The sequence below is a fragment of the Patagioenas fasciata genome, chromosome 3 (genome assembly GCF_037038585.1).
Source record: "Patagioenas fasciata isolate bPatFas1 chromosome 3, bPatFas1.hap1, whole genome shotgun sequence".
Taxonomy (NCBI): domain Eukaryota; kingdom Metazoa; phylum Chordata; class Aves; order Columbiformes; family Columbidae; genus Patagioenas; species Patagioenas fasciata.
The window spans coordinates 83,210,402-83,232,237 of NC_092522.1; the positions used below are offsets into that span (position 1 = coordinate 83,210,402).

The following is a 21,836-nucleotide window of genomic DNA, read 5'->3' on the forward strand; positions in this document are numbered from 1 at the left end:
TATGCTTGTATTAGGACAGGATATAGCCAGATTTGTTTGAGGAAGGTATGGGTTTGATAACCAGAAATATTGCTGAAAAAAAAAATAAAAAGCAAACAGGAACACAAATAATATTTTTTATTTGTATTAGTGCGTATTTGTTGCTGTCTTTCATTTTAACAAGTACAGGCTTTTTTGTTGGTGATCTGTCATTATTGGATGTGAACTGATTATTATATAGGTGGCTCTCAGTCCTTGTATAAATACTTACAAAATCATATATTCTCTGGTATTAAACAAGAAAGAAATTACATGTGATTAAATGATGCTTCACATCATTTACTGATTAAGTCTTTTCACCTCTGTTAGTTGGAGCAGATGGAAAAGGCACATATGCTCTATCCAAATGCAAAAGTACACTTTGATTGTTTGAAAATTATATCTTTCAGTTTCATAGAAGCAGGACAAACTCTGAGTTAGATCCTTTAAAGCTTTTGCATCCAGAACAGTAAACCGGCTCTCAAGAATGAGATCCTGAAGCTGAGGAAAAATGAGAGATCATTAGGTATTTCAAGAGGAGAATAAAGTTCTTTGATGATGACTTTCAGGAGGAAGGGGGCACATGATTCTACTTGCCTAAATCTTCTAACCTAAACATATAGTTGAACTGACATTCTGCAATTCAGATAGCCTGGAAGAGAAATAATAAGTGGAAAAGAAGCAACAAAAAGCATATCAGAAAGATGGTTTGGCTTATCCGGGAAATATAATGTGGTTTTAATAATAGTATGAATATGACTAATACTGCTTATTAGCTAGCATGATAGAGGGAGGAATTAAAAACAAACAATGTCTATATAATGCTTTATGGCTCTTGTGAATCAAACATTAACTGATTCATTTTCTCATTAGCTCTGTGAAGTAGCATCATTAATCCTCCTTTGTGACGAGAGAGCATCTGCATACATAGATAGGTGATAGATGTTTAAGGTCACTCAGCTGGCTGCAGCAGGCCTAGGTGTTACAACCTAAAGCATCTGATTTCCACTTGTGTGCACAGCTAATAGAGACTTTTTCTACATTGTGCAAATGGATCACCACAGCATTAACGTCCACTGCATACCTCTGCTGTCAACATTTAAAGGTTCCTGACTTTTAACAGCATAAAAAAAGCACTTGTCATCATGGCTATCACTATTGTCATTAGAAATATAGGATTTTCCGTTCCAACTGGAAATAACGATTCTTAATTCCTGTATGCAGTGTGTGGAGGCAGGTCAGCCTGGTGCTTCAGAGTAATATCCTTGGCCAGTTGCACTGTGCTGCCTTGCATATGGAAGGAAAAATCCTCCACAGATGTCCCAGAACCACAAGGACATCCGGTGAGATATGCCTTGCAGACAGAGTACTACAAACATCCTTGCTGATCACAAAATAATCCAGCAGTAGCATTCGATTTTGTGACATAATGCAAAGATGATTGTCAGAAGATAATTATTGCAAACACAGGGAAGAAAATATTTCCTTTTATTTTTTTTCTAACATAACTTCTATTATTAGATCTAAGTGCCCCCTTGCATTCTGTTCCTGATGCAGTCTGAATACACATATAAAAAATAAAAACTCATTTGCTACCAGCATCCACTTTATAGGCATTTTGAGATTACCCTCCTGTCTTGGGATCTGGCCAGCTCTTATTTATGGGAGTCCCTGCTTCTCCTCCCTCCTATGCCCTCATATTCCCCTTTTATCATCCTCACGCTCCTGATTTCCTCCTCAGTCTCTCAGAAGCTGGTGTGTTTAAATGCTCCCATAGGCCCACCATCCTAGCTGCCATCAATCTCCTTCAGACCTGCCATGTCATTCCAGAGCTGTTGTTTCTGCAGGTCTTGAGGGTGCTGTCACAAGGGGCTGATTTAACATGGTGGAAGAGGCAGACAAATGGTTAGTTGCAGAGACAGGACAGACCAACAGAGCTCTGTAAAAACTATAACCAGTGTTCTTGGTTTTGGGGATTTTGTAACCGAGGAAGGCAAGGTGCTAATGAGGCAGAGAGGAGCACCTGCTCTTCAATGACACTACTGGCCTCCACCTTCTCTGCTAGAGGAAAAGTTAAAGGAGTTGATTAATACAGTTCAGGAAGGTTTCAGGATTAATTTTCAGGAATGTGAAGTAATCAACATTTTCTCAAGCAGTTACTATGTTCAGTCAATAACAATGCCACCTTCAGCACCAACTATGTGCCCAGAATAAGCGATCATCAGGAAGTCAGGGACAGGGCGATGCTCAGTCTAAAGGCTTACAATAATAGAAAAGGGGAAAATCTCACTAGCAAGGCTTAATATATTTCATTAATGTATACTGGAAGCTAACAGCAGGCAGCAAAAAAACCCTATTTCATTTTGCCGGTTATTCCACGTAACTTAGTGTCCCCTGCGTGGAGGTGAGTGGGCTGCATGCACATACATAAGCAGTTTTCTGTGCATTCCAAGCCTCCTCAACCCACACAGGAGCTGCAGATGTCACTGCAGCTTCAGACTTGGACTGATGATCTTTAGCTCTGTCCTCCAAACAGTGAGGAAAGCTTTTGGTGCCAGGAAGCAGAGAAATCAATAGATCAGAAAAGACAGGTTCAAACCAAACACTGCTCTTCTGGTGAAACTGCTGTATTTAAAAGCTAAGAAGGAAATCGCTCTGCCATGACAAACATATTCCAGTGTTCTTAGCACCTCATACTGTTATTTCATTTTTGGATGAACTAATTAATTACAGTACCAGTAACTCACTGGCAAATCTCAGGCATTATGTGTTGGAGGAAAAACTCCAGGAAGAACTGACCTACCTTCCGTCTTCCTTAAGTGACTTTATAATGGGGTAGTTCCAGTAACTTCAAAGGAGTTACCCTCCTTCAGAAGTATACAAATCAATACAGAAGTAGGCCAAATATTTTATATATATTTGTAGTCAAAAACTACTTAATAGTCATGATTATGTAAAATCATTGGCAGATTTGCCGAATAGCCTAAAACTGAAGGGAGAATGGAACAAATAGACTGTAAAGATATTTCTACATTAAAAAAAATGTTCCTTACCCAGTCTGATCTGTATCCAATACAAAGATATTAATATCAGCCTTTTCATTATTCAGAATTCTTTCAGCAACTGTATCCAAATTAGCATAACCATCTATTTCCATGTGAGCAGGAATTCATGCTAATTGTACATTAATTCCCAGGATGAATAATTGAGGTATCAGATGCAACAGCTCAAAAAACTAAATCTTGTTTAGTGCTAAAGTAACAAGTTATAAGCCTTAAGTTAATCAAGAAAACTTTACATAGGTCTTCATTAACATACTGGGAATCAGTCCACAGCTGATAAAATCACAGACCATGCAGATTTAACAGTGTGCTGCTCTATCATACTTAACTCAGTCTGAACACATCTGTGTCTTTAAAGTTTCATAACGTTGGTAATTTTACAGCCAGGAACCATCACCTCCCATTATGATATAAGTTCACTTTCCAAAGCAATAATGATGTGTGATTCTGGAAAAGGAATTATTTTAAAAGGATGCCTCGTGTTTCTCGTTTGGGATCAGCAAGCATTTATTCCCACTTCACTGAATTTCCCCCTGGCAATGCTGCACAAATATATGTGGCTGTCCTGCCCATTATGATTCCCCTCTGTACTAGTACAACACTGATGCTTGATATTGCTGCCTATTCACCCTCTCTTTGTAAATATTACCTAGATCACAAACCTACTTCATCAACTATGGAATCCAGCCAAATTCCTGCAACAAAATATGATAATTTCAAAAGCAAAACAGAAGCGAGCTAGCTAAATAAACTAAGACCCAAGGGCTGGAAAACTAATTGTAACTAACAGCTCATTTGTTTCTGACTAGTTGTAAGACAGAAATAGAGCATTCAGCTCACCAAGGTAGAAAATTCCAGTATAATTAGTAGACAAGAATGAAAACAAACAAACCACAAACCAAAACCAAACCAAAACAAACCATTCCCCAACCGATGAAACAAAAAAACAAAAACCCAAACCAAAATAGCAAAAAACCAAACAGCACATTCTTGGCTTTTGTATTCTGATTGTTTGAATGTCAACACGGTATCTGCGCATACTTCAGAAGTGACTTAGTCCTTGTTCCTATTGCTGTAGCAAATTCATTCAAAAACAGAGAATGCTTGGGTCAAACACCTGGTTGTGTTAACTTGTATTTGAACGATATCCATACCTAAGAGACTTCCACAAATTAAGGAGATCAAAAGTGTTTCCTGCAAAGTGGGCAGGGGCCATGCAGGGGCGTGTCTGTGTACACAAACGCATATTACAAGCACGCGTACACAGTGTAATTTTTAGCTGTTGTTACAGCAAGGAAAGCAGGGAAAGGAAGGCGGCTACAAGCTTCTAGTTAGAAGCTGAAGCTCATTAAGTCTTTCCTGAAATTGGCTGCTAAAAGCTTATATATTTAAGGAAGTGATAGTCTTTTCTCTTACACATTAACTGCTGGAAACAAAAAGCAAAAAGAATACAACTTGCCAGTTTTACACTCCCACCCTAGCAATACGAACCCTCTTTCTCAGTCCATTCTCCTGGTTTGCTCTACATTCTGGAAAAAAGTTTGAATGACAAACTCAGCTGGATGACATGAAACCATTTATCCTCAACACTGGGAGGACTCAACTTCTGCTGATGAATAGACCTTACCTCTTTGAGAAGATATGATCCTTTTTTGTGCCCTTACTTGCCAATGAGGACTCATTAGGTTAACCAAGAGGTCGTTAGGTCACTAACTGCCTAAGTTGTGGTGGATTTCTCATGACTTTGTAGGGCTTGCATATGTTCAGAGTTCCCAGACCTTCCTTCACCAAAATTCAGGAATAATTTTGTTTTAGAAGAAGGTAACAAAATAAGATGCTGAATAAGTTGCTGAATATTTACTCTGAACTGTTCCATCACAGAATAAGCTTTGCAACATGCTTTGCATATTTCCTCTCCTTTTTTTAAAAAACAAAACAAAACCCCACAGCAAGCACTAAAGCCTCCTTAATTTTTTATGGGTATATTGTCTTGTAATACACTACTTTTAGTTTTTATACTTGCATGATATCTTTAGCAGTGGAGAAAGTTACTAAGTAAGGGGGATTGGACTAGATGATCTTTTGAGGTCCCTTCCAATCCCAAACATACTGTGATACTGTGATATGGTTTTACTGTTAGCATATTTACATGGCTGAAAGCAGCTTTTCTGCACACAGTGGATGCACATACTATTTCTGAAAGAAAACTTTTGCACATCTGATCCATCATGTTGGAAGCCTAAGACATCAGTTGTGAAGCACGACCACCAACTTCTCCATTCATTGACACTGTTAACAATGCTCACATTGATCTGATTGGAACAGCGATAGGCACTTTATGGTAATTTTCATAGTTTTCCAGGTTTCTAACCCTTGGATGGGATCATCTTACTGTTTAGCATCTGTAACACTTCAGCTCTGCTAAGCTCTGCTTTGACTGATGATGCCATTGTGAAATGTGGCAGCAGTGGATGAGCCACAGGCAGCTTTGTAAGCATGGAACACAAGTGACCTATAAAAATATCTCTGGTCATATGAACATATTACAAAGGGTTTAAAATAGTTCTGTGATGCTTGACAAGAGGCTAACAATGTATTTTTGTGAGGTTAAATGACACATCTCTATTGAAATCAATATGGCTCAGATCTGAAAATACTGAAGTACTGGACTGCAGCTGTATCTATTCCTTTGTTTTTTGTGCTAAAAAACTGCACAGTGTGGACATTGCACAAATCTATCTCAAAACTACCTGTCATCTGCTCTTTTCTGCCAGTCAGTTCATACAGTCTGTTATGCAAGAAAATTTCAAATGCCTGATACATTTCTAAAGAAAAAGTACTGACATGATAAAGGGGACTCGAGCTGATTAACAGTTACTACCAAGCTATATCATAAGCCTCATAACACACAGAGCCCTGCTAATGATTAGAACTTTCCTTTCATGGTGAAATTACAATAAGACCTTGCTCAAACATACCTTGCAGCTCTCTAGTTGTTATGAAGAAGGAATCTATTGTCCCTCTTCCTTGGGCATACATGCCTGTGATACTCGTATGCACTCCTAGCAGGCTGCAAGGAAAGCTTAGAGACGAAAAGCAGCCGACAGTGCACCAGAAGCACTAAGCTTTAGAAATCTGACATTCAGAAGGTGACAGCAACGGGTCCCATTTGAAGAAAGTAGGTGCTTTGCCAGAATTGCCTCCGGGAAAGTTTCTATGGCATAGACACCTAGAGCATTTACTTGTCTGCTGGAACAGAAAAATGGTGGTAGCCCAAGGGCTAAGGGAATTTCCTACTTATTCTTTCCATTGTTATTCAGGTTTCAATGTTATTGTATATCTTGCTAAAATGTTATACAGGTTTTACATTCCCACTCTTAAATTTCAGTTGAATACAGTAACAAGCTGTGCAGTGTCAACACAAAAGCTTAATAAGATTGTATCTATATCTGTCTCTTTCGGTCCCTATATGAAGCTTACTGCTGGTTAAAATTAGCATATTATCCTTACTGGATCCTACTGCTGCTGACAAAGGATTCTGATTTAAAAGTTGTCTGAAGCTTCTTTCACAACAACCTCCTTGTATACAGTAGATTTTACCATCTCAGATTCCCTAATCCTCATCAAAAACCTCATGACAACTTCAGTCGGCACCTCCTTTCCAGGTTATAGGATTATTGCTCATATTTCTGCAGAAAGACAGAAAAGAGGGAAGATTTTTAACAATGATATCTCCAAGTAATACTGTACTTTGATAAATTAGGATTTTCTCATTCTTTATGCTTTTTTCTTAAAGCTTAATTACATATCGCACAGAGTGCTTCCACAGGAAGGGCAGTACTTCACCATTCAAATGCTGAAACTGTTACTGTTATATAATTTCATAATGTACACTGGGGACTTCACAGGAGACATGGCAAGACATTGTCCTTGCTCCAGTGACTCTATAGTCTAAATTCTATATGATCTACAGAGAACCAGTTCCAGGCAGGAGAGACACAGATAAAATACTGCATTAGTTTAATTGTGTAGAGAATTTAAGCACATACTTATGCTGTGACACATTCTTCCCTTTATCTTTTAATAAAAATACAGAAACATAAAATGCTGCAAGTATATAACTGTGCAATATGGCACTTTCATAGAGCATAGCACAGAGAGGATGCTAACACAAAATATTGTTATATGGGAAAAAAACCCACAGGGAATAAATTTCCTCTGGAAAAAAAAAGAGTTCAAGCTGACACAGGCACCAATGACTTGTTAGGCCTGGCTCATGGAAACTCCTACAAACATATTTAAATTTACTCAGTGAGGAGTTTCATTGACTTACTATACTTTCTCTTCCACTTGAAAGAGTACATGTAATTTCACATATCAAAAAGCAGTAATGCTGGTCCAAGAGGCAGTGAGATGTTTCCCATGCTGGGTTAATATCCTGGGATGCAGAGGAAGCCAGAGAGAACAACTCACACCAAAGGCAATGGTGTTATGCACATGCACTCAGTTCTGCTTTGCAGTTAACACTTGGCTAAGTTTGTTGTATTAAAAATAACTCACTGATTAAAATAATTTCATTATTTTTAGGGTTCAGTTTAACCCTTTAAAATATATAGCTTTGCAAAATTCAGATGAGTTTCCTGCTGGGAGCAGGAACTGGTGACTTACAAGCCAGGTAGTTTTTTGCATGATTTATTTACAAAATGTTTCCACAAACAAAATGTAAGAAATTGCAACACCAGCCTCTCTTTTTTTTTTCAGATTTAACAAAAGTGTTACTCCAGTTTCAAGAGGAGCTGTCTCCTAACTCTTTACCCAAAGCTCAGGTAACCTTCATTGCTTAATCAGTAGATTCTTCTTTCTCACTAAAAATCCCTTTGCTACAATACACATCCTTTTTCAGTAATCACCTCACCTGGAACAGTGGATCTGGACATCTTCTGGGAGCGCAGAACTTAAAAGAGCCTTGCAGTTCCAACCACCAGACACAATAGCTGATGTGGTGGGATCTTTACCTCCTCCTATGGAAAGGTTCCCTTTGGACAATGTATTGGTTGGTCATCACAATGGTGTCTTGTGGTGATAAGTGAGTTAAAGTACCTGACCATGGATCCAAGATCCAACCACATGTCTTGGAAGTCAAAAGTAATTGTCACTAGCTACATCATGCCCTTACATGCCTTTTGGTATAGACAGAGACATAACTCAATCACAGTTAACCAAGCCAGTTATAAGGCCTTTCCATTTTGTATATCTAATTTTGAAATAACAGTATTCCTACTGACTGCAGTAGGATTTCCCCCTAATTAGCAAGCCATAGCACTGCTTATCATCATGAGCAAAAGCTGAAGGAGAAGCAGGATGCTATTAAAACATGAATTTGGTGATTACAAAGCTTGATTAACACAAAGACAAATCTCACTGTTATTTTACAAACAGAAGGTTTCCGATACTTTTCTACTAATATATTTCCTTTCAACACAGAGGATTGTTTCAGGAACATATTTTATGCCTAGTTTTACTGCTGATGTCTATATAGAAATACGTGTAAAGTGTTCATGTGGCATAGCTTACTGGAAATTATCTGTCAGCTCCAGATGTGGATAACTGTTGAATTAAAACAGATCATCAATTGATTTTTACAAAGACTGTGGAATGACAATTTGACGGTAATTTGGAGCACATCTTGAATGCACATAGCTTGAATTTGAGACAGTAGCCCAGAGAAAAAGGACACTGTCACCCAATGTCCTCTGCCCCCTTCAATAAATACTAGTCTCTCTGCAGTTTTAAAACGCTCTCTGCTGTCGGACAACTTCTGTGAATAACAATGAAGTAGGGTCTGTAATTTGTTTGGCTTGGAAAGGATATGTTCATACCTAGCGTATCCTACTTGCTGTCTGAAAGCCTGGGAGTGGTCTGTGCTAAGTGGAGAGAGGTGCAGCTCTAGAGCTTCTGTGTATCTTAGCTATCTCTTATGGGAGTGAATGGGACAGGCTGGATCACCTGGAGAGATCCATGTCTTCCATGGATTACAGAATAAGACTAGCAGTCTAGATCAAACACATAAGTTTTACAAAGCTAAGTTTAGTTAAGATGAACCTGTAATAATTTCAGCCTCTGAGAGATGGAAGAGGAATGGACTGAGAGAAGAACTTTTCATATCCACCTACCTTCTGTGCTGATGCAGAACTCACTCTCAATAGAGTCTTAAAATGAACACATGACAGGAATGATTTGGCCAAACACAGAGCTCTGTACAGATATCTCAGCTAGTTGCCTGCTTTTTCTTTATAGCAAATAGACAGAAATAGAAACTTTCAGGTTCCTGTTCTTAGGTGCTACATCCAGCACTAAAGTAGAAGTCTTAAATGGGCTAGATAAATTGTGCTTTCCAAGTGTTCCCAGTTTCTTCATTTAATTCAGAAAGGGAAGGTAGCATGATATGTATAAAATCTAAAAAGAAAACAATAACATAAACAAAATAAAACACAAAAATTCAGCTTCATGCCTCACCTATTTTCTGACTCACCAAACTTATTCATAGTCTTATTCCCAAAATTATTTTTTTTGGTATTACAAATTCAAATTTTGAGGTGGCGACTACCTGGGAAGTTGATGCTTGAAAACACCTTCATAAACACTCTGTAGCTAGCACCTGACTGTCAGACAGATGCGAGGCTAAATGATGCAGAAGGGCACACTACACCACTGGCACTGGAACCTGAACAGCTTATCTTCCTCTTCCATAGAAGTAGTGCCTTAAAACTTGGGGCTTAAATTGTTATTTTAAAATAGTATAGTGGCATCTCATGCATATAAAATATGTATGTATATATGTGTATTTCCATATGTGTGCACACAAGTGCATGCAGGTAAGTAACTCACCTATAAACTGGTCATCCTTGTACATCTACTTGTGGGATGCAGGATTGTGTAGTGGTCTGTTTGCCACTACATTTAACAACAGAGAAGCACTCTATCCTAAACGTATAGATTTCTATATTTGGAATTTATCATAAATGTATCAAATTTACATTAAAGCATTATACAAAAAGTACCTAAGATATCAAATATTTTGAATCTTTTACGGATTTTTAGAATTATATTTGGACCATTTGGTCAAAGTCAGCATCGCTATTTTCTTCCATAACTGAACGGTCCCAGGTACCATGTAACAGTGTATTGTATTGTATTGCATTGTCCCACTCTACTCCACACTGGTGCAGCCTCACCTGGAGCACTGTGTGCAGTTCTGGGCACCACAGGATAAAAAAGATATTAAGCTACTAGAGAGTGTCCAGAAGAGGGCTATGACGTTGGTGAAAGGTTTGGAGAGGAAGCCACATGAGGAGCGGTTAAAGTCACTTGGTTTGTTCAGCCTGGAGGAGACTGAGGGGAGATCTCATGGCAGCTACAGCTTCCTCACATGAGGAGGAGGAGGAGGGGGAGGCACTGAACTCTTCTCTTTAGTGACCAGTGACAGAACCCAAGGGAATGGCAGGAAGATGTGCCAGGGGAGGTTTAGGCTGGACATCAGGAAAAGGTTCTTCACCCAGTGGGTGGTGGAGCACTGGAACAGGCTCCCCAAGGAGGTGTCACGGCCCCAAGCCTGATAGTGTTCAAGAAGAGACTGGACAATGTCCTCGGACACATGGTGTGAACTGTGGGGTTGTCCTGTGCAGGGACAGGAGTTGTACTCCATGATCCTTGTGGGTCCCTTCCAACTCAGGACATTCTATGATTCTGTGAAAATGAACACAGAGCATCGCTGGAGACATGAGGAGACTGGACAGACAGAAATTTTTACGATCATCACAGGAGCTGGAATTGGAAGCGGCTGTTGAGAGAGAAAGCACAAATGCTTGTGCATGTGTACCAAATTAAAGGATATGGAAGCAAAACAGGACACTTTGCAATATCCCAGTTAGGGACCCAAGAGGCACTACAACTCGATGGAGCAAGTACTCATTATGATCAATTAAAATCAGGAGTGTCCTTAGGACAGGCTGGGGACTCAAAACACCAGGTAAAAATCATGACCCTGTTGGGCTGGGGCTAGGGCGAGACAGAAGGCGCCTAAGCTGTGGGGGAAGCCGGGTTGCGGCTTGTTCACGGCAGCGCCCGCCTCACCACAGCCTTGCGTAGCTGTAGAGGTAAAACGGCACGGGCTGGTGCGGCTGGAGCCACAACAAACAACATTCCTCCACAGCCCTCCGCTTGATTTTGCAAGTAAACTAAAGACCAGGACACGGAGCCAAGTACACTAAGCGAAAGCCCCCACCGCCGCCCCTCCGCAACGACCGTTAACGGCCCGGCCTACCCCGCGCTCCGCCGCGGGCACGCGCACCTCACGGCCCCGCCTCGGCCAGCCGCCGCCGCGCCTCTTCCTCCGCCGCTCCGCCCCCGCCGCCGTGCCGAGCTTCCGGCGGCCCCTGGCGCGGCGGCGGTGCGCGGCCCGAGCTGCTCCGCCCTCCGGACGGGGTAGGGTGGCGGCTCCGGGCGGGCGCGGGGGGGCCGCGCTGCTGCCCACCGGGGCCCCTCCCCTCGGGACGTGGCCGGGGGGAAGGGGGATGCCTCAGTGGGGCGGTAGGTACCGGGCGCTCCCCTCCGCGCCCCCGCCTGGCCTGGCAGACGGTCAGCGCGGCACCGGGCCCGGGAGCAGCCCGGTGCGGCGGGTGCGGCCGGCCGCAGGTGTGTGCGTGCCCGCCCGGCGGGAGTCGAGCTGTGGGGCCGCGGGGCCGCGGTGGGGAGGGGAGTCCCAGGCAGTCCCGCCTGATTCTGGGCGGGGGTGCCCCACCCGCGGCCGTGGGCCTCGGCGAGACCTCCGTGTAGGTAGAGCGCAAGTGCCCGAGGGGCGGGAAGTGACCGGGAGGAGCGGTGGTGAAGGCACAGGGAAACGGCAGCGTTGGGTGGGGATCGTGCAACATCTCCCTCGTCCGCTCCAGGAGCACCGGGCTGTCACAGGCACCCGCTGCCCACGGTCGCTGTGTTGCCACACCGGTCATCCCAGTTGCCCCATCACAAAACAGCAGAAGCAGGGTAGGAGCTTGACTACTGGTTTTATTTATTTATTTATTTTAGGTAGATACATACTTTGGGGTGCTTCACTTCATGTGAATTGTTATTTAGAATCATAGAATGTCCTGAGTTGGAAGGGACCCTCAAGGATCATCAAGTCCAACTCCTGTCCTTGCATATGACAACGCCACAGTTGACAGACACCATGTGTCTGAGGGCGTTGTCCAGTCTCTTTTTTTATTATCAGTGCAGGCTGATGAACAGAGAGTGAGAGACAGCTACGGGGCCTAATAGCTGCGATCAGTGCTGTGAGGAGGCAGCTGACCAGCAACGAAGTGCCAGGCAGAATATGACTGTGTGGTGAGGTAGTACAGTGGTGTGATGAGAAAAACGAGGAGATGAATGCACTGGGATTGCTTATTGAAAGGTTTTGGGCTTATTTTTGTTTGTTTGGGTTTTTGTTTTGTTTTGTTGTTTGGTTGGTTGGTTGGGCTTTTTGGTCATGAGGAGGAGAGTTCCATATCTGGAAGGGCAGTCAGCCAAAATGAAGTGGTATAATGCTGGTGCCTTTGTGTAGAGTGAGTCTTTTTTAAAAGGGGCTACCTGATGATCTACACAGATTGAGAAGCAGTTCCTGCTACATATAAAGACAGGCTCCAGAAGGCAGGATGGTCGCCTGGACCGTGTAATAAATGCCTAAGGAACGTTTGTCTCTGTTATACCGTGATGGTAAACCATGCAATGAGTTCTGGTCCTAGCAGGAAGGAACAGGCAATCAGTGAAGTAATCCAAAATGATTGTATTTTCTGTGCTTGGTGCTCCCGATGATAACACAAGCAACATTTTAAATAGAATTGTCATAATGCTCCATTTTTCTCTTTCCAACTGGAAATTTCTAAGTTGAAAATGTGTAAAATGGTTATGTTTTTAGCACCAGAACACATTACAGGAAGAAACATAGCAAATGAGGCCTGAGTTAAAAGTATGGTATAGGAGTTTATTAATTTTTAATTAATATTAGCTTCTAGTTTCAACAAGTTGATTGTAGATGTTGGTATAATCTAGGTAATTAATAGCGAGAGATGCTAACCTGTGGTAAAAATATTCTGGTTTAGCCTGTAATGTAAGGTTTCAGTATTCCTTCTCTGCATTAATGTGCAAATATATTTAAGAGATTTCCCATTTAGCATGTTTTACCTAAGACACATATATTTAATTGCATTAATTTTTCTTCAGAGAGAATACAATCTATTGTTTTAGTCATTTATATGTTCTTTGCAGTTTGTCAATATTGCTGCTTCTTTTATAGTCAAATGAAAGAAAACTCTACACACTCCCAAGTGTGAAATTAGCAAAACCGGTGTAAAGAGGAATTGTTACGTGTCTGGCTTTGAAAATCAAACCCGGTGTATCCATGACTTGTATATACGACATTTTCTTCTCTTGAAGCAGTACAAACTCTTGTCCAACACATGTGTTGTGAGGGATGGCTCAGGGATGAAATTTGCTATCTTTCATTTATTTTCTGTCTCTCATTACTTGTTACTTGTTTTTACACCCATCCTTCGCTTTGCAGCTCCTCCAAGCCCCCAGTATTTTTCTGCATGTTTCTCACCCTTGCTCAGCATTCTGGTTGGTGAATAACTATGTACGTATGTCCTGTGTCTGCACTCATGGGACAAAATTGTGAATACTGGGGAGGTGAATTTTCAAAACCAACCAAAATAAATAAGTACAGTAATGATTAACAGGATGTGTTGCTTGGAAGCTGGAAGATAGATTTGTGTGCATAAACTCCCTGTAAAAAGGCAAAATAGACCAAAGACATCTAGTGCTTTTGAATCTGCTCAGTTAGTTAGTGCCTGTTCCTATGAAATCCGTAGAGAAGCCATAAGTCATTTTCCTTTATCAAGGTTTGTTGTGCTGGAAAGAAGGGAATAGTGAATTACAGTCTTAGGAGGCTTTCTGTATGAAGGGAAGAAGGGTTAATCATATAGAAAAGGGAATTTGCCTCTATAATTGAAATAGGTGTCAATGAAATAGTGATGTGAATAGGATACATTGTAAATAATCTGAGGTACTGTAATGTATTTTGAAAGAAAGTAGTGTCTCTCTCTCTCTCTCTTAGGAAAGTTATATTGCAAGTCTGGTCCAGTTTGGTTCTCTGGAGTCCCGTCTTGTTTTGTAAAACCAGAGGTAACGTTTCCATAGCACTTGGAGCTGGTCTAGCTTGGGGCTCTTGCAGTCTGGTTGAACCAGGCATGACTTCATGTTAAGTGCCAGTGAGTTGGTTCAAGGAGATAAACAGGCTGAACGCTACAGTTGCTTGCAAGAGTGGTTGGTGTCGTGCAGGACAAGCCCCAGGGCTCATCTGACTGGAGAGGGGGCTGTGAAACAGGGAGGCATGGGGCTGCCTAGAACATGGGACAGGAAGGCAGAGCTCAGGCATCCCTAGAGAACTTGGGGATGGGATCCAGTCTGGTAGCGGGAAATGGGCATGTAGGTATAGGACAGCGCTTCACAATGTCACTGTACATTCATAGTGTCTTACTTTCTGTTTCTAATCAAACCATCACACCCTCTGTGCTGATCTGTGGTGGCTGCTGAAGGCCTTGATATTCAGTAGTGCCATTTCAGTCCATTTAATAGAAGAAATAGAAGGCTACTGCTTTGGAAGAGGATAATAAGATACGCTTAAAAGAAACCTTTATTAAGCTTCAGATTGGCATAATTATGCCTCTACAAAAGAAGATGGATAATATGCAAGAGGATAAAGATGCTTCCAGAGATTGGAAGATATAGTTAGGTTGGCTCAAATGAATCTCTTAAAAATAATCAGGCAGTCTGGGTAGAGGGCAGTTTGCATGCACATGAGCTATTCCATTCCATGGCTCTTTATCTTGATGCTTTGTATAGGCCTGAGTCTGCATTTTTGTCTTTTTTGGAAGGTTAGATCTCTTTAATTGAAAATCAGCTTGACCTGTGGTAGTTCCTGAAAAATATCTCTACATATAATCTGGCCCTACTGATCTGTATTTAATGTAATACTTTCACTAGCTTGTTATCCTTCAACCTCCCAAGCAATTTTTCATTTGTCCTTTAAATACACACAATTCTTAATGCTTCTTTTAAAGTGTCAAAAGAAGAGTTTCTATTTCTATTGTAGTCCTAATGCTTATTAATTCTTCTTTTATAATACTTCCTCTTACTTGTTATAAACTACTGAGTCCTATATTGCTTTTAACTCTTTAAAAGTAATTTTCCTCCACTTGTATTGTTTTTAGACTAAAACATTTTTCTGAAAGCTGTATGCTGTGCCTTGTTCCTTCCTATGTAATTTTTGAGCTTGTTGACTGATGTCAGCATCAGTTGCAAGGATATCAAGTATTTACAGGTTTTATGGAAATAATCAGGTTGATGGAGGGGGAATGACCCAATTCAATGTTTCTGCTGATTGAAAATATGCAGCATGACTGCAAGTTGTCTCCTGTGTTAGGCCTGACTTAATCTGGCCAGCTAGTTGATGTCCAGCTCTGCACCAGCTGGTGGTTCTGCTACACTTTGACAAACTGGCTTGCAGCAAACCGGGGTTTTACAGCAGTGCTGTACGAGCTCTGGGCTGTGGCCAGAGGAAGCCTGGAGTTTGCAGGGCAGACATCAAGGAGTGTCAGATTAGTGATTTGCACCTGGTCTTGAAGCACTCCAGCTGAATGACTCTTAAAGTTGACCTCTGTAAAGCCATCATTTCCACAGAACAGCCTCCAAACCATGTTAATCAGTAAAATTTTGAGTAAGAAGCTGGTGTATATGCTGATCTACACGTGAATCCAGGACTTGACAGCCGTAAGTGTGTTGAAGTTTAGTGTCTGTTGGCATATTCTGCAAATAGATTTTTTTTATTTTTAAGAGGGTAAGGTCCAGAAGGAGAATGTGTTTGTAATCTTCACTTACATCTTACAGTAACTCCACACTGAAAAAGTAAAATAACAATATACAGCTTGGAGTTGATCTTTTGGGGTGTTATTTTAAGGAGAGATTGGGGGTTGTGCTTCTTTTTTTCCCAGTGCCTTATCAAAAAAGTGGTTCAACAGGATGTTTGGGGGAAATGTGACGTTACTGGGTTTTGGCATTCCAGGAGAGCTTGAAGTGGATCCAGCATATCATCTTTGGCATTCCCTTCTGCACTGAATGTCAGGAGTAATTCATGTTGTTGACAGCTATGTAAACATGTGAAGCTGAATAAAGGACAGGAACTTAACAAAAAGCTAATGATAGAGGAGGCAAGAAAGTCAGAAGAGAACGCTTTGTTAGTAATCTGTCACAAGTAAGAGGGTCAAATAACGCAGTCTGTCCTAATCTGCTACCACAAGCACCTTCTTGTTGGCAGTGTTCAGGCGAAAGAGAGCTGTTTGTACATCTATGTGCATTTCGTAAGTATAGGCAACAGGCAATTTACCCAAGAAACATGCACAGTGGATTTATATAGAGGCTTACGAAAGTCACTTTAATTAATTTCCACTTGTTTAATTATTTACCCTACCCTAAGCTCGTACTTCCAAAAACCTCTATAAAGTGTGGTCTCACTTGTACCCATCACAAACTTTAAATATGTGATTTGTCTCCCAGGCAATGTGAGGCATCGTGTTAATTGTTGTTTGTTCTGTCTCCTGCAATAGAAGAGTCACCTCTGTTGGTTCAGTGATTACCACAGTATGTATCCTGTGATAATCTAACTGACAACTCTACTACAAGCTGTTGAAGAAACATTTATTCTATTTTGAGACATGCTTAGTCATTCCTGTTTTGGCCTCTGACAGATTACAGGCATCACTCCTAACTCTTTCTTAGTAAATCCTATGAACAAGCTAATCTGAAGGTCAGTTTGTGAGAAACAGTCTGTGATACAGGAGAATGTGAATTCTGGAGTACTATTGCCTGAGTGTGTTGTTTGGCAGAAATCGAAGAGTGTGTTCCATGTTTCGTTGTGTGTTGGTAAATCTAACAGTTTACATTGTACAAATATGGAGTGGCTGCTAAATATGGGACAAGCATATGTAAGGGGATCTTTATCAGCAGGGAATACGATACAGCACTTCTGTGTCCTGAAGACAACATTCAGCTATAAATATCCCTTCACCGTTGTAAACAGAAAACTTTGGTAAAGAGACATTTAACTTGACTTTTTCTAATAGTTAAACCTTGCTTGTTTAACTTGTGATTTGATATAGGCCATATGAAATACATCAGTATCCTTAATTGTTGGTATGTTTTGTGTTGATTTTTTAGGTGACCTTTTGTGCAGATCTAGTACATTTTGCCACTGAATTGTTACATAAATGAAAATATCTTCTCATATCAGAAGTAAAATGCTGTCACTGGAGACTTCTGCTTATGATGCTGGGACTCTTTTGAAGACTTCCTTTGTTGCTCGGCTTAAAGGAAGATGATGTTGTTAATGAATTCTGAGCATCCTTCAGGAGGCTGGTGACCCTTCTATCATTGGTGAATGCTGTCATGGACAACTTCAAAGGGTAAAGACAGTATTTTTATGAGACTGTTTCAAGCTAGTGCTCTGGTATAGGAAGCAGTGGGTTAAGTTTTTGGTTTAGATTAACTGCCAAAAACTCTTGTCACTCTTAAAGCCATTCACAAATTATGGGAACAAATTAAAGGAAACAATTTGAGTAGCTGTCCGACTTTCTATGAGCTGTCTTCTAAGGGTATATTTACTCTCCAGATTATAACATAGTCTAGATGTATTTGAGGTAGCTTGAAATGAACCAGTTTGGGTTCTGGGTGCAGTCTTACTGCAAAATACAAGCAATGAAGTAACTTAGGTTTTGTTGAGCTGTGTACAGGTGCAGCCTGACTAGGTATCTGAATGCTTTGTTTACAGTCAGATTTAGTTTTAAGTATTTCAGAAGTATACTACAGATCATTTTAGCTGTACCTTCAGATCTTCTACAGTTGTTAACTGCAAGGGCCAGATTTAATTAATACTTCATTCTGTAAGTCAGTGCGAGACTTTTTTCCCTTAATAAATCCCTGAAAAAAATGCTTCATTTAATGATTAGTCTTTTCATTGTTTGAGAGCTTGTTTTGATTAAGGTTTCTTCAGAGTCTTCTCTTTTTTTAGACACGGTAAGTGGGAAGCTATGCTTAGTAGCTTCCGAGTAAGTAACTGTCTGAAAATAAAATGAGATACTTTATTAGTGCTTTAGTAGTAGTACTTTGTTTAAGAGGGTACTTGACAGCATATAGTCTGTTTTCTAAGAATATTTTATCTGCTCACTGTGTTTATTCACTCTGTTTTGTCAGCTTTTTTTCTGAATGCCACAAGCAGCTACTGCACTTTATAAACGACTCCTGACCTTTTACATCTTCCTGAGTCATATCTAGATGTCACCAGTGTTTCCCATGTTAACAGTTCTGAGCATGTTTTACTATATGTGCCTTCGGCGCCGAGCTAGGACAGCAACGAGAGGAGAGATGAACAGCCGGAGGGCTATTGAGTCAAACACCCGAGCCTTACCTATCAATGTTGAAATAGTTCAGTATGCCAAAGAAGTGTTGGATTTCAGCTCTCACTATGGCAGTGAAAACAGCATGTCATATACCATGTGGAATTTAGCAGGTATTCCAAACGTCTACCCCAGTTCTGGTGACTTTACTCAGACTGCCGTCTTTCGAACTTATGGGACCTGGTGGGATCATTGCCCCAGTGCTCGGCTACCATTCCAGAGGACACCACCCACCTTCTGTAGCCAGGACTACGTGGAACTCGCTTTTGAGGAACCAGTTTATCCCACGGCAGTGCAGATTTTGGAAACATATCATCCTGGAGCTGTAGTCAGGATTTTGGCGTGCTCGGCAAATCCTTACTCACAGAATCCACCAGCTGAAGTAAGGTAATTTTTTTTTTTGTCCTTTATGTTTTCTTGTGAGATGTTAAATACTGCAAATAATGCTGTTTAGGAAACTTTACTTCCTAATATTTCTCTGTTTTGTATCTGACCTGCTAACGTTTTCTTTATTTCTGCATGTTTTTAAAACTCTGGTGACATGTTTTTATAGCAGCTTCAGAGATGTGGATTTTTTTTGTAGGAATTAATGCAGATCCTAATGGCAGATTTAATTTGTGTAATGATAGTTTTTGTGTTGGAATTTTTATGAACAATTATGTACAAAAATCACTTTTGAAATGGCAGTTCGGAGTTCTGTTTCTGCAGTAAGGAAAGCAAACTGTGTAGAAGAGGCTTAGGATTCACGTTTACTGTATCATCCTACTTTGAATAGCTATAAACTCTACTCTCTGCATGCATTAGGTTGTATGTATAGTGCAGTCAGGCACTACAACTATTCATATGGAAATGGGCCAAAAACAGAAGCGCACAACAGTCTGGCAAAAGGTGATGCCATTTGTCTGATCTTTATTTTTCGTCTGATCGAGGGGTGTGAGCTGTACTTCATTTTTACGCTTTCTTCATAGACTAAAAGAAGCTGATTTGGTCCTGTTGGTTTTCCTTATAGTAGGAACTCCTGATGAAATTCCGGTTGGGGGAGCAGGAAGGTGAGGACCTGGGGAGTGGTAAGATAATAGAGAAAGACACAGTATATGAGGTATGAAGCTCTTAGTGAGGAGATGAGGAAATAGAAATGGAAGGAGAAAGAGACCAGATAAAAAGCACATAGTGGGGAAAAACGTTGGAAAAAGCTATCAGTGTATGCAGTCAAAGTATTCCGTATACATCCAAAAGAGATTAGATGATACTGAACCCATGAAGGAAAGAAGAACTGATAGAAGAAAGACTTAACAAAATGTATCCCGTAGAAAATAATATGTCAACAAATACTATATTCCTTTAAAATGCATGCTTTGGCAGTGTAAGATGGATTAGCTTGGATACTGGGTGTTTTTTCCCTGACCTAACCTTTTACAAATACTGCTAAAAAGCATACTTTTAGGTCTAGCTTAGTATCCCATGCTTCCTGATACTAGGCATTGATGTTTATTTAAAACACCTAGAAAACCAGGTGTCATATTCAGAATTCCCAGTTAATGTATTTTCCGTGATTCTATCATCTACTGTTGTTTCGTGCAGTTGTTTGTTCTATAGTTATCTAATGAGTTTGTACTGTGTAGCTCTAAAGTAAACATCCAAATTCAAGGAATGGTGATACGTCAAATTAATAATAATTGGCCGCACAACTTCAGAAGTAGGAGTGCGTTTAGCTCTGTAATGCAGAACTTATTTATAGGATGGTATGTGGTGAAGGCAGGTTTGAAGACTTTTTAACTTAGAACCTAATGTGGAATGACTTTTGACTGATTACTCTGTGAACTTTCATTTTACCTCTTTATTTTATGATGTAGCACAGATTTATGTAGATGTTATTTCTGTAACTATTGATAATATTGCATTAGAATGTAAGATGGTGTGCTGTAGGGCAATAGAAGGACATAATTCTGAGTAATAGGCTAATGCTATGTCATAAATGTCTATTTAGGTTTTGGTTCTTAAAACAATACACTTTTTCAGTTTTGTGTAAAGACCAAGAAGTGTTGAAGGAAAGCTCAAGAAATGTTAATTGAAGGAATTATTTAGTAAGGTGCACTAAAAATTAAAAAAAAAAAAAAAAAAAGGACAGAAAATTGTTCAGAGAGCTAAAATACTAATTTAAAACTTTTCGGGATGTGCTTTATAACTTCTCTTGGAGTGTAGTCAGAGTGAGAGCTCAGACTTTCCCTTCTTCATAAAAAAGGATGAAGTTTCTGTAGGACCCCACTTTTAAATTTGTAGGCAGAAGTATCTTCTGGCTGCCTAGGTTAACAGCGTTTTTGTTTAGAAGAAGGTTGTCCCAGGAAGCCTCAGAACCAGTTGTCTGTGCTGCATCTCCTGTACTTGCCAGTCTTGATGCTAGAGAAGTGTTAGAGGGATTTATTTTTTTTGTGGCTTACTTTTCCTCAGCAGGACTTGTCTGTTCAGAGCTTCATGTTTAGTTTGTCTCCTTCTTTCTTCTGAGACAAACATGTCTTATGCATGGTGTCTTGAAGGGAAGATGAAGGAACTCATTCTCCATATGAGATATGCAGTATTTTTTCTCTGTTCACTTGCTCACCTTTATACAGGGAATATGAATAGTTGCAAGAATGCAGTCTCTTTGCTGCTTCAGTTCTTGGTCCCTTGTTATCACTTCCAAAAATTCTCTGAAATGACAACTAAGAATTATTTTTTTGAAGGTGGAATGCTGCTGATAATCTCAGGTGATTCTGTATTTAACTGGCGTTTTGGACTTGAAGAACTGCCATACTGTTTTCTTCTGTAAAAAAGGCTATGTCCCAGTTTCTCAAAGGGCAGTTAGAACCTTGTTTTCCTCTTCTGACTATTTTGATACTTAATTTTAAATCGCCTTATTATTTAAAGACCTTAAAGTGCTGCTTTGTTTTATCTGCCAACTCTGGATCTGTTTCTTCCTGAACACCAAAGTGGAAGGGGCAGGTCATCAGAAAGGTTCCTTTTCACCAGTTCTTACTTTGATGGTAAAAAGAAGACCAAATTAATGCTGGAGTCATAACTGTTGAGGGGAAGAAGTCTATTGAGACTTGTTTAAATGTTATGCTCAGTGAATTAGACTAGTCCAGCAGAGTAATCTTATTTTCTCTTTGTTTAGTATTTAAAACATCAGACTTTGCTGTGTGAAAAAGCTACTCACCTACCAGAGGCTCTGTAAGGA

At 40.3% G+C, this 21,836-nt stretch overlaps 1 protein-coding gene and 1 long non-coding RNA gene across 8 annotated transcripts in view; one reads left to right on the forward strand and one right to left on the reverse strand.

Annotated features, from left to right (window-relative positions):
- The window catches only part of LOC139827608 (uncharacterized), a 90,277-nt gene extending 78,786 nt beyond the window's left edge, over positions 1-11,491 (reverse strand). Inside the window, exon 1 of one of the 2 annotated variants that reach the window (XR_011738434.1) lies at positions 11,404-11,491. This is a non-coding gene — a long non-coding RNA (uncharacterized lncRNA). The remainder of the gene's footprint in view (positions 1-11,403) is intronic. The other variant, XR_011738435.1, reaches the window with a different exon arrangement.
- Positions 11,492-11,498: 7 nt separating this feature from the next.
- Positions 11,499-21,836, forward strand: part of FBXL4 (F-box and leucine rich repeat protein 4) — a 63,592-nt gene continuing 53,254 nt past the window's right edge. For 2 of the 6 annotated variants that reach the window (XM_071806717.1, XM_071806721.1), the window contains exons 1-3: positions 11,577-12,122; positions 17,388-17,632; positions 18,420-19,009. In XM_071806717.1, coding sequence (XP_071662818.1) covers positions 18,501-19,009 — 509 coding nt within the window. In that variant the 5' untranslated portion in view covers positions 11,577-12,122; positions 17,388-17,632; positions 18,420-18,500. The other 4 variants (XM_071806718.1, XM_065834607.2, XM_071806720.1 and 1 more) reach the window with 4 other exon arrangements.